This window comes from Teleopsis dalmanni, unplaced genomic scaffold (assembly GCF_002237135.1).
Source record: "Teleopsis dalmanni isolate 2A unplaced genomic scaffold, ASM223713v2 unscaffolded_contig_0515, whole genome shotgun sequence".
NCBI classification, from domain to species: domain Eukaryota; kingdom Metazoa; phylum Arthropoda; class Insecta; order Diptera; family Diopsidae; genus Teleopsis; species Teleopsis dalmanni.
In genome coordinates, this window is record NW_024031897.1 from 1 (window position 1) to 13,251 (window position 13,251).

General features: G+C 29.8%; 3 protein-coding genes across 9 annotated transcripts; all 3 read left to right on the forward strand.

Moving 5' to 3' along the window:
* The first annotated feature begins 2,560 nt into the window (after positions 1-2,560).
* Positions 2,561-3,488, forward strand: LOC119663518. 3 transcript variants are annotated; one of them, XM_038073127.1, is made up of 3 exons: positions 2,561-2,906; positions 3,006-3,050; positions 3,107-3,488. In XM_038073127.1, exons 1-3 carry the CDS (start codon positions 2,888-2,890, stop codon positions 3,463-3,465), a joined length of 423 nt encoding a protein of 140 aa, XP_037929055.1. In that variant the 5' UTR covers positions 2,561-2,887; the 3' UTR covers positions 3,466-3,488. The 3 variants fall into 3 exon arrangements, with proteins under 3 accessions (XP_037929055.1, XP_037929054.1, XP_037929056.1); XM_038073126.1 differs by having other exon boundaries at positions 2,562-3,050; XM_038073128.1 differs by lacking the exon at positions 3,006-3,050 and having other exon boundaries at positions 2,562-2,906.
* A 2,424-nt stretch (positions 3,489-5,912) lies between these two features.
* LOC119663515 lies at positions 5,913-6,815 on the forward strand. 3 transcript variants are annotated; one of them, XM_038073121.1, is made up of 3 exons: positions 5,913-6,233; positions 6,333-6,377; positions 6,434-6,815. In XM_038073121.1, the coding sequence occupies exons 1-3, from the start codon at positions 6,215-6,217 to the stop codon at positions 6,790-6,792; spliced, it is 423 nt and encodes a 140-aa protein (XP_037929049.1). In that variant the 5' UTR covers positions 5,913-6,214; the 3' UTR covers positions 6,793-6,815. The 3 variants fall into 3 exon arrangements, with proteins under 3 accessions (XP_037929049.1, XP_037929048.1, XP_037929050.1); XM_038073120.1 differs by having other exon boundaries at positions 5,913-6,377; XM_038073122.1 differs by lacking the exon at positions 6,333-6,377.
* A 2,421-nt stretch (positions 6,816-9,236) lies between these two features.
* Positions 9,237-10,139, forward strand: LOC119663516. 3 transcript variants are annotated; one of them, XM_038073124.1, is made up of 3 exons: positions 9,237-9,557; positions 9,657-9,701; positions 9,758-10,139. In XM_038073124.1, exons 1-3 carry the CDS (start codon positions 9,539-9,541, stop codon positions 10,114-10,116), a joined length of 423 nt encoding a protein of 140 aa, XP_037929052.1. In that variant the 5' UTR covers positions 9,237-9,538; the 3' UTR covers positions 10,117-10,139. The 3 variants fall into 3 exon arrangements, with proteins under 3 accessions (XP_037929052.1, XP_037929051.1, XP_037929053.1); XM_038073123.1 differs by having other exon boundaries at positions 9,237-9,701; XM_038073125.1 differs by lacking the exon at positions 9,657-9,701.
* Positions 10,140-13,251: the final 3,112 nt, after the last annotated feature.

Genomic DNA, 13,251 nt, shown 5'->3' on the forward strand with positions numbered 1-13,251 from the left:
CCATGTCTATTGTTGGACATCGCTCAATAAGCAAAGAAACAATCACGGGGCCAGACGCCGACAATGTTATAACCGCAAGCCATAGTGGGGATCAAGTTTCGCATGTAACTGTACAATCATATCCAGTATCAAAACTGTAGGTCACCAAAACTAAGGAAACTAAGAATTATCGTCACTAACTTCAACTACTACATCAGAAGTGAGTCATCCACTACAACTAAGGAAATGTGAACTCTAAAAGATAAGAACACTGGGTTTCATTAAGGGACATTATAAACTAACCGTTAGTTTCCAGGAATTCATTCCTTTCTAAAAACCCGTTTTTTTTCTATACAAACTATATATTTATATATATTATTAATAATATATATACTATATATTTTGAAAAATAAATGCATTACCAACCAGCAAAGCTGTTTGTTTCAATTACAATTTTTGAAAATTTTTAAAAGATTCTATTTTGTTGAAATATCGAATAACATCGAAATGAAATATTTCGATGTCGCATTGTTCTTTGAGTGCATTGTTCGTTAGCCAGGGTATTGCTTGCTCGGAAATAATTAAAACGCAGTAATTTTGAAAATTTTGAAAACATAATTACAAACATTTCTTGTTTTTTTCTTATTCTAGCCTTAGCATTTGAAATTTTCTTAAATGCACCACAGAAAAGTTTTATTCCGGATAGCAAATTGTTTACCATTTCGATATATTTCATGTCTACAAAAATATATCTTAATTATATATTATATATTATATAGAAGTTATTTAAATTGTTTCTGTTTGTGTTTTTTGTAAACATTCCGATTAGTATAATTAGTGCTTATAAAACATAGAGATTTTATAATAACAAAGGTAGAATATGGTTCCCAGCACTACATAAACTAAACGATTGTTCAAGCTCGAGTTATAACCTATGACCCTATTTGCGACCCTGTAACCATACTACTCATACTATATGTATCATTACTATCTATTCAGCAAACTATGATTCGACTCGTGGTTATATTATATTATTAAATAAGTTCTTTGAATTTTTGATTTATTATGGATTACAAGTGTATGATCGGTACTTTGTTCCCAAGCACCTAGGCGATTTATTAAAATAATAATTAATGCAATTAAAACTAAAAAATTATTAGATCAAATTTAATAATCTAATTTTACTGTAAAAAATAAACAAATGAATTATGAAAAAAATCTAATGAAAATTAACTGACAACGATATATAATAAAATCGAATTTAAGATCAAAAAATACTACTAAAATGTTGTAATATACTCGTACATGTCACTGGAAAAACATTGTGTGAAGCCATATGCGTGACAATATTTTTCGAAAGAATCTATGTATATGTTTGACAGAACGCTGCTACCAGATGGTGTCATTTCTTCATATATATTAGGTGACGCTCTAAGATTTTTGTTAGAACTATTGGACATATCGGAATTATAATTACTGTTTATATTATTTACTTCACACTTATAATTTCCTTTCTACTGTACATTTTTCTCATATAAAAATATGCATGATAAAATAAAGTTATTAATTTATATTAAAACCGTGTGCGAGTTCAAGTAAATTGATGGTAAATTGAAGGAAATAGTAAATTTTGTCGGTACGGCAGCGAATGTTGGTATTTACCATAATTTCGGGTATGGTAAATTAGATAAAAATTAGGTAAATTAGGTGTTACCATTGTGATAATTTTATAAGATGTTTAATAAATAAATAAATAAATTTGAAAACTTTTAACCAAAAATAATAAATAATTGTAATAAATAAATAAATATATATTTACATAAGTGCAGTGCAAAAAACTCCTAGGAAATTTCAATTTACCCTACCTATATTTACTCGAACTCGCACACATCCAAAAAGACTTTCTTCCAATGAAATAATATTGATACCTAGTCATAAATTTAGCAATATCCACCTACATTATTAAACCCAATGCCATAAACACCTTAAATATCGTATAGTTTAAAATCTCCCTGCCAAAAACATTAGAAATTATGATTAGAGACGATAACTATATATGAATTGAGTAGTTCTGATTATTTTCTGCTAATTTCTTCTTTTTTAAATATTCCGACATTTATATCTTTCAACAGATAACTATCCATGGTGACAATACTTGAGCGAAAAGGATGTTTGAAGCAGGAATTGAGGGAAGAAGGCGTAGGTGTAAACCATATGCTTGCTGGAGTGGTCAAGAAAAGCAGGCTCTAACCATGTTTGATGTAAATACTGAAAAAGACATGCAACAGCAGACACTCCAAGGAGGGGACTGCAACGTCACATCGAAACCTGACAACAGGTTGCTATGATCAATTATGTTAAAAAGTTTGGCCTGATTTCTAATCCATCTCAAAACAGAAACCATTAGATGATATATTTCTTCCATTACCGTGGAAAATAAATAAATTCAAATAATTAGTATTAAAAAGTTGTAAATTTATTATGAGCTTACTTCAGCTGAATTAACTTAAATGTAACAAAAAAAAAATACAACCCAGCAGCTTTTAATTAAATGTCAAAAATATTTGTTTTTTAGTCGAAAAATAAATTTTTACTAAAACCAAAATGTGTAGTTTTTGGATTAACTCAAAATCAAAATTCAGCTGGTCTAGGTAATGTGCAAAAATCTTTTCTTTTCGGAAATTGCTGGTTTTTGCACAACAAATTGAAAACAAGAATTCAAAATACGAATTGTGGAATGGTCGAATAGTATTGGAAATAAGAAACAAATAGAAGCTGCCACCAAAGGAAAAGGCTCTAATAACAAGCAATCATCTCTTCCCGTTTCCGGGTTATAGAAAAGCAGGTGGAACATCAAATTGATAGCGCTGAGATTGCAAATTAACAAACGCTGGCAAAAATTTGCGAAATGGCAACGTTTACGTCAGGTAAGTCTACGTTAACTGATATTGAACCAGATCAAGCACATAGAACCACTGGTGCCACTGATGCCAATGCTGATGATTATTATTTCCAATCAATTCCAGAGAATTTCAATGACAACAGTACGCTTCCTTTGCAGAAATATATGTGTATATAAACCACCTTTTTTAATCGAACTTATATAAATAATTTTTTTTTTATTCAGCTGTGATCACTTTTCAACGGGAATTTAATTTTCAAGAGACGCGGACTAAAATATTTAATTTATTAGAAGGCAACGCGGATAAATCGAAAGCTAAAGGAGATATAGTGCAAAAAATGGTTGAAAACTTTGAAAACAAAATCAGGACTGGTGTAGAAAAACAGTTACACGTAAAAGAAGAAAATGGGTATGAAAAGCCGCCAATCAACCACGAAAATGACACCATGTCTATTGTTGGACATCGCTCAATAAGCAAAGAAACAATCACGGGGCCAGACGCCGACAATGTTATAAACGCAAGCCATAGTGGGGATCAAGTTTCGCATGTAACTGTACAATCATATCCAGTATCAAAACTGTAGGTCACCAAAACTAAGGAAACTAAGAATTATCGTCACTAACTTCAACTACTACATCCGAAGTGAGTCATCCACTACAACTAAGGAAATGTGCACTCTAAAAGATAAGAACACTGGGTTTCATTAAGGGACATTATAAACTAACCGTTAGTTTCCAGGAATTCATTCCTTTCTAAAAACCCGTTTTTTTTCTATACAAACTATATATTTATATATATTATTAATAATATATATACTATATATTTTGAAAAATAAATGCATTACCAACCAGCAAAGCTGTTTGTTTCAATTACAATTTTTGAAAATTTTTAAAAGATTCTATTTTGTTGAAATATCGAATAACATCGAAATGAAATATTTCGATGTCGCATTGTTCTTTGAGTGCATTGTTCGTTAGCCAGGGTATTGCTTGCTCGGAAATAATTAAAACGCAGTAATTTTGAAAATTTTGAAAACATAATTACAAACATTTCTTGTTTTTTTCTTATTCTAGCCTTAGTATTTGAAATTTTCTTAAATGCACCACAGAAAAGTTTTATTCCGGATAGCAAATTGTTTACCATTTCGATATATTTCATGTCTACAAAAATATATCTATATATATATATATATATTATATAGAAGTTATTTAAATTGTTTCTGGTTTGTGTTTTTTGTAAACATTCCGATTAGTATAATTAGTGCTTATAAAACATAGAGATTTTATAATAACAAAGGTAGAATATGGTTCCCAGCACTACATAAACTACACGATTGTTCAAGCTCGAGTTATAACCTATGACCCTATTTGCGACCCTGTAACCATACTACTCATACTATATGTATCATTACTATCTATTCAGCAAACTATGATTCGACTCGTGGTTATATTATATTATTAAATAAGTTCTTTGAATTTTTGATTTATTATGGATTACAAGTGTATGATCGGTACTTTGTTCCCAAGCACCTAGGCGATTTATTAAAATAATAATTAATGCAATTAAAACTAAAAAATTATTAGATCAAATTTAATAATCTAATTTTACTGTAAAAAATAAACAAATGAATTATGAAAAAAATCTAATGAAAATTAACTGACAACGATATATAATAAAATCGGATTTAAGATCAAAAAATACTACTAAAATGTTGTAATATACTCGTACATGTCACTGGAAAAACATTGTGTGAAGCCATATGCGTGACAATATTTTTCGAAAGAATCTATGTATATGTTTGACAGAACGCTGCTACCAGATGGTGTCATTTCTTCATATATATTAGGTGACGCTCTAAGATTTTTGTTAGAACTATTGGACATATCGGAATTATAATTACTGTTTATATTATTTACTTCACACTTATAATTTCCTTTCTACTGTACATTTTTCTCATATAAAAATATGCATGATAAAATAAAGTTATTAATTTATATTAAAACCGTGTGCGAGTTCAAGTAAATTGATGGTAAATTGAAGGAAATAGTAAATTTTGTCGGTACGGCAGCGAATGTTGGTATTTACCATAATTTCGGGTATGGTAAATTAGATAAAAATTAGGTAAATTAGGTGTTACCATTGTGATAATTTTATAAGATGTTTAATAAATAAATAAATAAATTTGAAAACTTTTAACCAAAAATAATAAATAATTGTAATAAATAAATAAATATATATTTACATAAGTGCAGTGCAAAAAACTCCTAGGAAATTTCAATTTACCCTACCTATATTTACTCGAACTCGCACACATCCAAAAAGACTTTCTTCCAATGAAATAATATTGATACCTAGTCATAAATTTAGCAATATCCACCTACATTATTAAACCCAATGCCATAAACACCTTAAATATCGTATAGTTTAAAATCTCCCTGCCAAAAACATTAGAAATTATGATTAGAGACGATAACTATATATGAATTGAGTAGTTCTGATTATTTTCTGCTAATTTCTTCTTTTTTAAATATTCCGACATTTATATCTTTCAACAGATAACTATCCATGGTGACAATACTTGAGCGAAAAGGATGTTTGAAGCAGGAATTGAGGGAAGAAGGCGTAGGTGTAAACCATATGCTTGCTAGAGTGGTCAAGAAAAGCAGGCTCTAACCATGTTTGATGTAAATACTGAAAAAGACATGCAACAGCAGACACTCCAAGGAGGGGACTGCAACGTCACATCGAAACCTGACAACAGGTTGCTATGATCAATTATGTTAAAAAGTTTGGCCTGATTTCTAATCCATCTCAAAACAGAAACCATTAGATGATATATTTCTTCCATTACCGTGGAAAATAAATAAATTCAAATAATTAGTATTAAAAAGTTGTAAATTTATTATGAGCTTACTTCAGCTGAATTAACTTAAATGTAACAAAAAAAAAAATACAACCCAGCAGCTTTTAATTAAATGTCAAAAATATTTGTTTTTTAGTCGAAAAATAAATTTTTACTAAAACCAAAATATGTAGTTTTTGGATTAACTCAAAATCAAAATTCAGCTGGTCTAGGTAATGTGCAAAAATCTTTTCTTTTCGGAAATTGCTGGTTTTTGCACAACAAATTGAAAACAAGAATTCAAAATACGAATTGTGGAATGGTCGAATAGTATTGGAAATAAGAAACAAATAGAAGCTGCCACCAAAGGAAAAGGCTCTAATAACAAGCAATCATCTCTTCCCGTTTCCGGGTTATAGAAAAGCAGGTGGAACATCAAATTGATAGCGCTGAGATTGCAAATTAACAAACGCTGGCAAAAATTTGCGAAATGGCAACGTTTACGTCAGGTAAGTCTACGTTAACTGATATTGAACCAGATCAAGCACATAGAACCACTGGTGCCACTGATGCCAATGCTGATGATTATTATTTCCAATCAATTCCAGAGAATTTCAATGACAACAGTACGCTTCCTTTGCAGAAATATATGTGTATATAAACCACCTTTTTTAATCGAACTTATATAAATAATTTTTTTTTTATTCAGCTGTGATCACTTTTCAACGGGAATTTAATTTTCAAGAGACGCGGACTAAAATATTTAATTTATTAGAAGGCAACGCGGATAAATCGAAAGCTAAAGGAGATATAGTGCAAAAAATGGTTGAAAACTTTGAAAACAAAATCAGGACTGGTGTAGAAAAACAGTTAAACGTAAAAGAAGAAAATGGGTATGAAAAGCCGCCAATCAACCACGAAAATGACACCATGTCTATTGTTGGACATCGCTCAATAAGCAAAGAAACAATCACGGGGCCAGACGCCGACAATGTTATAAACGCAAGCCATAGTGGGGATCAAGTTTCGCATGTAACTGTACAATCATATCCAGTATCAAAACTGTAGGTCACCAAAACTAAGGAAACTAAGAATTATCGTCACTAACTTCAACTACTACATCAGAAGTGAGTCATCCACTACAACTAAGGAAATGTGAACTCTAAAAGATAAGAACACTGGGTTTCATTAAGGGACATTATAAACTAACCGTTAGTTTCCAGGAATTCATTCCTTTCTAAAAACCCGTTTTTTTTCTATACAAACTATATATTTATATATATTATTAATAATATATATACTATATATTTTGAAAAATAAATGCATTACCAACCAGCAAAGCTGTTTGTTTCAATTACAATTTTTGAAAATTTTTAAAAGATTCTATTTTGTTGAAATATCGAATAACATCGAAATGAAATATTTCGATGTCGCATTGTTCTTTGAGTGCATTGTTCGTTAGCCAGGGTATTGCTTGCTCGGAAATAATTAAAACGCAGTAATTTTGAAAATTTTGAAAACATAATTACAAACATTTCTTGTTTTTTTCTTATTCTAGCCTTAGTATTTGAAATTTTCTTAAATGCACCACAGAAAAGTTTTATTCCGGATAGCAAATTGTTTACCATTTCGATATATTTCATGTCTACAAAAATATATCTATATATATATATATATTATATAGAAGTTATTTAAATTGTTTCTGGTTTGTGTTTTTTGTAAACATTCCGATTAGTATAATTAGTGCTTATAAAACATAGAGATTTTATAATAACAAAGGTAGAATATGGTTCCCAGCACTACATAAACTACACGATTGTTCAAGCTCGAGTTATAACCTATGACCCTATTTGCGACCCTGTAACCATACTACTCATACTATATGTATCATTACTATCTATTCAGCAAACTATGATTCGACTCGTGGTTATATTATATTATTAAATAAGTTCTTTGAATTTTTGATTTATTATGGATTACAAGTGTATGATCGGTACTTTGTTCCCAAGCACCTAGGCGATTTATTAAAATAATAATTAATGCAATTAAAACTAAAAAATTATTAGATCAAATTTAATAATCTAATTTTACTGTAAAAAATAAACAAATGAATTATGAAAAAAATCTAATGAAAATTAACTGACAACGATATATAATAAAATCGGATTTAAGATCAAAAAATACTACTAAAATGTTGTAATATACTCGTACATGTCACTGGAAAAACATTGTGTGAAGCCATATGCGTGACAATATTTTTCGAAAGAATCTATGTATATGTTTGACAGAACGCTGCTACCAGATGGTGTCATTTCTTCATATATATTAGGTGACGCTCTAAGATTTTTGTTAGAACTATTGGACATATCGGAATTATAATTACTGTTTATATTATTTACTTCACACTTATAATTTCCTTTCTACTGTACATTTTTCTCATATAAAAATATGCATGATAAAATAAAGTTATTAATTTATATTAAAACCGTGTGCGAGTTCAAGTAAATTGATGGTAAATTGAAGGAAATAGTAAATTTTGTCGGTACGGCAGCGAATGTTGGTATTTACCATAATTTCGGGTATGGTAAATTAGATAAAAATTAGGTAAATTAGGTGTTACCATTGTGATAATTTTATAAGATGTTTAATAAATAAATAAATAAATTTGAAAACTTTTAACCAAAAATAATAAATAATTGTAATAAATAAATAAATATATATTTACATAAGTGCAGTGCAAAAAACTCCTAGGAAATTTCAATTTACCCTACCTATATTTACTCGAACTCGCACACATCCAAAAAGACTTTCTTCCAATGAAATAATATTGATACCTAGTCATAAATTTAGCAATATCCACCTACATTATTAAACCCAATGCCATAAACACCTTAAATATCGTATAGTTTAAAATCTCCCTGCCAAAAACATTAGAAATTATGATTAGAGACGATAACTATATATGAATTGAGTAGTTCTGATTATTTTCTGCTAATTTCTTCTTTTTTAAATATTCCGACATTTATATCTTTCAACAGATAACTATCCATGGTGACAATACTTGAGCGAAAAGGATGTTTGAAGCAGGAATTGAGGGAAGAAGGCGTAGGTGTAAACCATATGCTTGCTAGAGTGGTCAAGAAAAGCAGGCTCTAACCATGTTTGATGTAAATACTGAAAAAGACATGCAACAGCAGACACTCCAAGGAGGGGACTGCAACGTCACATCGAAACCTGACAACAGGTTGCTATGATCAATTATGTTAAAAAGTTTGGCCTGATTTCTAATCCATCTCAAAACAGAAACCATTAGATGATATATTTCTTCCATTACCGTGGAAAATAAATAAATTCAAATAATTAGTATTAAAAAGTTGTAAATTTATTATGAGCTTACTTCAGCTGAATTAACTTAAATGTAACAAAAAAAAAATACAACCCAGCAGCTTTTAATTAAATGTCAAAAATATTTGTTTTTTAGTCGAAAAATAAATTTTTACTAAAACCAAAATATGTAGTTTTTGGATTAACTCAAAATCAAAATTCAGCTGGTCTAGGTAATGTGCAAAAATCTTTTCTTTTCGGAAATTGCTGGTTTTTGCACAACAAATTGAAAACAAGAATTCAAAATACGAATTGTGGAATGGTCGAATAGTATTGGAAATAAGAAACAAATAGAAGCTGCCACCAAAGGAAAAGGCTCTAATAACAAGCAATCATCTCTTCCCGTTTCCGGGTTATAGAAAAGCAGGTGGAACATCAAATTGATAGCGCTGAGATTGCAAATTAACAAACGCTGGCAAAAATTTGCGAAATGGCAACGTTTACGTCAGGTAAGTCTACGTTAACTGATATTGAACCAGATCAAGCACATAGAACCACTGGTGCCACTGATGCCAATGCTGATGATTATTATTTCCAATCAATTCCAGAGAATTTCAATGACAACAGTACGCTTCCTTTGCAGAAATATATGTGTATATAAACCACCTTTTTTAATCGAACTTATATAAATAATTTTTTTTTTATTCAGCTGTGATCACTTTTCAACGGGAATTTAATTTTCAAGAGACGCGGACTAAAATATTTAATTTATTAGAAGGCAACGCGGATAAATCGAAAGCTAAAGGAGATATAGTGCAAAAAATGGTTGAAAACTTTGAAAACAAAATCAGGACTGGTGTAGAAAAACAGTTACACGTAAAAGAAGAAAATGGGTATGAAAAGCCGCCAATCAACCACGAAAATGACACCATGTCTATTGTTGGACATCGCTCAATAAGCAAAGAAACAATCACGGGGCCAGACGCCGACAATGTTATAAACGCAAGCCATAGTGGGGATCAAGTTTCGCATGTAACTGTACAATCATATCCAGTATCAAAACTGTAGGTCACCAAAACTAAGGAAACTAAGAATTATCGTCACTAACTTCAACTACTACATCCGAAGTGAGTCATCCACTACAACTAAGGAAATGTGAACTCTAAAAGATAAGAACACTGGGTTTCATTAAGGGACATTATAAACTAACCGTTAGTTTCCAGGAATTCATTCCTTTCTAAAAACCCGTTTTTTTCTATACAAACTATATATTTATATATATTATTAATAATATATATACTATATATTTTGAAAAATAAATGCATTACCAACCAGCAAAGCTGTTTGTTTCAATTACAATTTTTGAAAATTTTTAAAAGATTCTATTTTGTTGAAATATCGAATAACATCGAAATGAAATATTTCGATGTCGCATTGTTCTTTGAGTGCATTGTTCGTTAGCCAGGGTATTGCTTGCTCGGAAATAATTAAAACGCAGTAATTTTGAAAATTTTGAAAACATAATTACAAACATTTCTTGTTTTTTTCTTATTCTAGCCTTAGTATTTGAAATTTTCTTAAATGCACCACAGAAAAGTTTTATTCCGGATAGCAAATTGTTTACCATTTCGATATATTTCATGTCTACAAAAATATATCTATATATATATATATATATTATATAGAAGTTATTTAAATTGTTTCTGGTTTGTGTTTTTTGTAAACATTCCGATTAGTATAATTAGTGCTTATAAAACATAGAGATTTTATAATAACAAAGGTAGAATATGGTTCCCAGCACTACATAAACTACACGATTGTTCAAGCTCGAGTTATAACCTATGACCCTATTTGCGACCCTGTAACCATACTACTCATACTATATGTATCATTACTATCTATTCAGCAAACTATGATTCGACTCGTGGTTATATTATATTATTAAATAAGTTCTTTGAATTTTTGATTTATTATGGATTACAAGTGTATGATCGGTACTTTGTTCCCAAGCACCTAGGCGATTTATTAAAATAATAATTAATGCAATTAAAACTAAAAAATTATTAGATCAAATTTAATAATCTAATTTTACTGTAAAAAATAAACAAATGAATTATGAAAAAAATCTAATGAAAATTAACTGACAACGATATATAATAAAATCGGATTAAAGATCAAAAAATACTACTAAAATGTTGTAATATACTCGTACATGTCACTGGAAAAACATTGTGTGAAGCCATATGCGTGACAATATTTTTCGAAAGAATCTATGTATATGTTTGACAGAACGCTGCTACCAGATGGTGTCATTTCTTCATATATATTAGGTGACGCTCTAAGATTTTTGTTAGAACTATTGGACATATCGGAATTATAATTACTGTTTATATTATTTACTTCACACTTATAATTTCCTTTCTACTGTACATTTTTCTCATATAAAAATATGCATGATAAAATAAAGTTATTAATTTATATTAAAACCGTGTGCGAGTTCAAGTAAATTGATGGTAAATTGAAGGAAATAGTAAATTTTGTCGGTACGGCAGCGAATGTTGGTATTTACCATAATTTCGGGTATGGTAAATTAGATAAAAATTAGGTAAATTAGGTGTTACCATTGTGATAATTTTATAAGATGTTTAATAAATAAATAAATAAATTTGAAAACTTTTAACCAAAAATAATAAATAATTGTAATAAATAAATAAATATATATTTACATAAGTGCAGTGCAAAAAACTCCTAGGAAATTTCAATTTACCCTACCTATATTTACTCGAACTCGCACACATCCAAAAAGACTTTCTTCCAATGAAATAATATTGATACCTAGTCATAAATTTAGCAATATCCACCTACATTATTAAACCCAATGCCATAAACACCTTAAATATCGTATAGTTTAAAATCTCCCTGCCAAAAACATTAGAAATTATGATTAGAGACGATAACTATATATGAATTGAGTAGTTCTGATTATTTTCTGCTAATTTCTTCTTTTTTAAATATTCCGACATTTATATCTTTCAACAGATAACTATCCATGGTGACAATACTTGAGCGAAAAGGATGTTTGAAGCAGGAATTGAGGGAAGAAGGCGTAGGTGTAAACCATATGCTTGCTGGAGTGGTCAAGAAAAGCAGGCTCTAACCATGTTTGATGTAAATACTGAAAAAGACATGCAACAGCAGACACTCCAAGGAGGGGACTGCAACGTCACATCGAAACCTGACAACAGGTTGCTATGATCAATTATGTTAAAAAGTTTGGCCTGATTTCTAATCCATCTCAAAACAGAAACCATTAGATGATATATTTCTTCCATTACCGTGGAAAATAAATAAATTCAAATAATTAGTATTAAAAAGTTGTAAATTTATTATGAGCTTACTTCAGCTGAATTAACTTAAATGTAACAAAAAAAAAAATACAACCCAGCAGCTTTTAATTAAATGTCAAAAATATTTGTTTTTTAGTCGAAAAATAAATTTTTACTAAAACCAAAATATGTAGTTTTTGGATTAACTCAAAATCAAAATTCAGCTGGTCTAGGTAATGTGCAAAAATCTTTTCTTTTCGGAAATTGCTGGTTTTTGCACAACAAATTGAAAACAAGAATTCAAAATACGAATTGTGGAATGGTCGAATAGTATTGGAAATAAGAAACAAATAGAAGCTGCCACCAAAGGAAAAGGCTCTAATAACAAGCAATCATCTCTTCCCGTTTCCGGGTTATAGAAAAGCAGGTGGAACATCAAATTGATAGCGCTGAGATTGCAAATTAACAAACGCTGGCAAAAATTTGCGAAATGGCAACGTTTACGTCAGGTAAGTCTACGTTAACTGATATTGAACCAGATCAAGCACATAGAACCACTGGTGCCACTGATGCCAATGCTGATGATTATTATTTCCAATCAATTCCAGAGAATTTCAATGACAACAGTACGCTTCCTTTGCAGAAATATATGTGTATATAAACCACCTTTTTTAATCGAACTTATATAAATAATTTTTGTTTTATTCAGCTGTGATCACTTTTCAACGGGAATTTAATTTTCAAGAGACGCGGACTAAAATATTTAATTTATTAGAAGGCAACGCGGATAAATCGAAAGCTAAAGGAGATATAGTGCAAAAAATGGTTGAAAACTTTGAAAACAAAATCAGGACTGGTGTAGAAAAACAGTTACACG

Coding starts and splice junctions, on each gene's coding strand:
- LOC119663518 (XM_038073126.1), top strand. CDS start 2,888: ATGGCAACGTTTACGTCAGGTAAGTCTACGTTAACTGATATTGAACCA. Junction 3,051..3,106: donor TCCTTTGCAGAAATATATGT/GTATATAAACCA, acceptor TTTTTTATTCAG/CTGTGATCACTTTTCAACGG.
- LOC119663515 (XM_038073120.1), top strand. CDS start 6,215: ATGGCAACGTTTACGTCAGGTAAGTCTACGTTAACTGATATTGAACCA. Junction 6,378..6,433: donor TCCTTTGCAGAAATATATGT/GTATATAAACCA, acceptor TTTTTTATTCAG/CTGTGATCACTTTTCAACGG.
- LOC119663516 (XM_038073123.1), top strand. CDS start 9,539: ATGGCAACGTTTACGTCAGGTAAGTCTACGTTAACTGATATTGAACCA. Junction 9,702..9,757: donor TCCTTTGCAGAAATATATGT/GTATATAAACCA, acceptor TTTTTTATTCAG/CTGTGATCACTTTTCAACGG.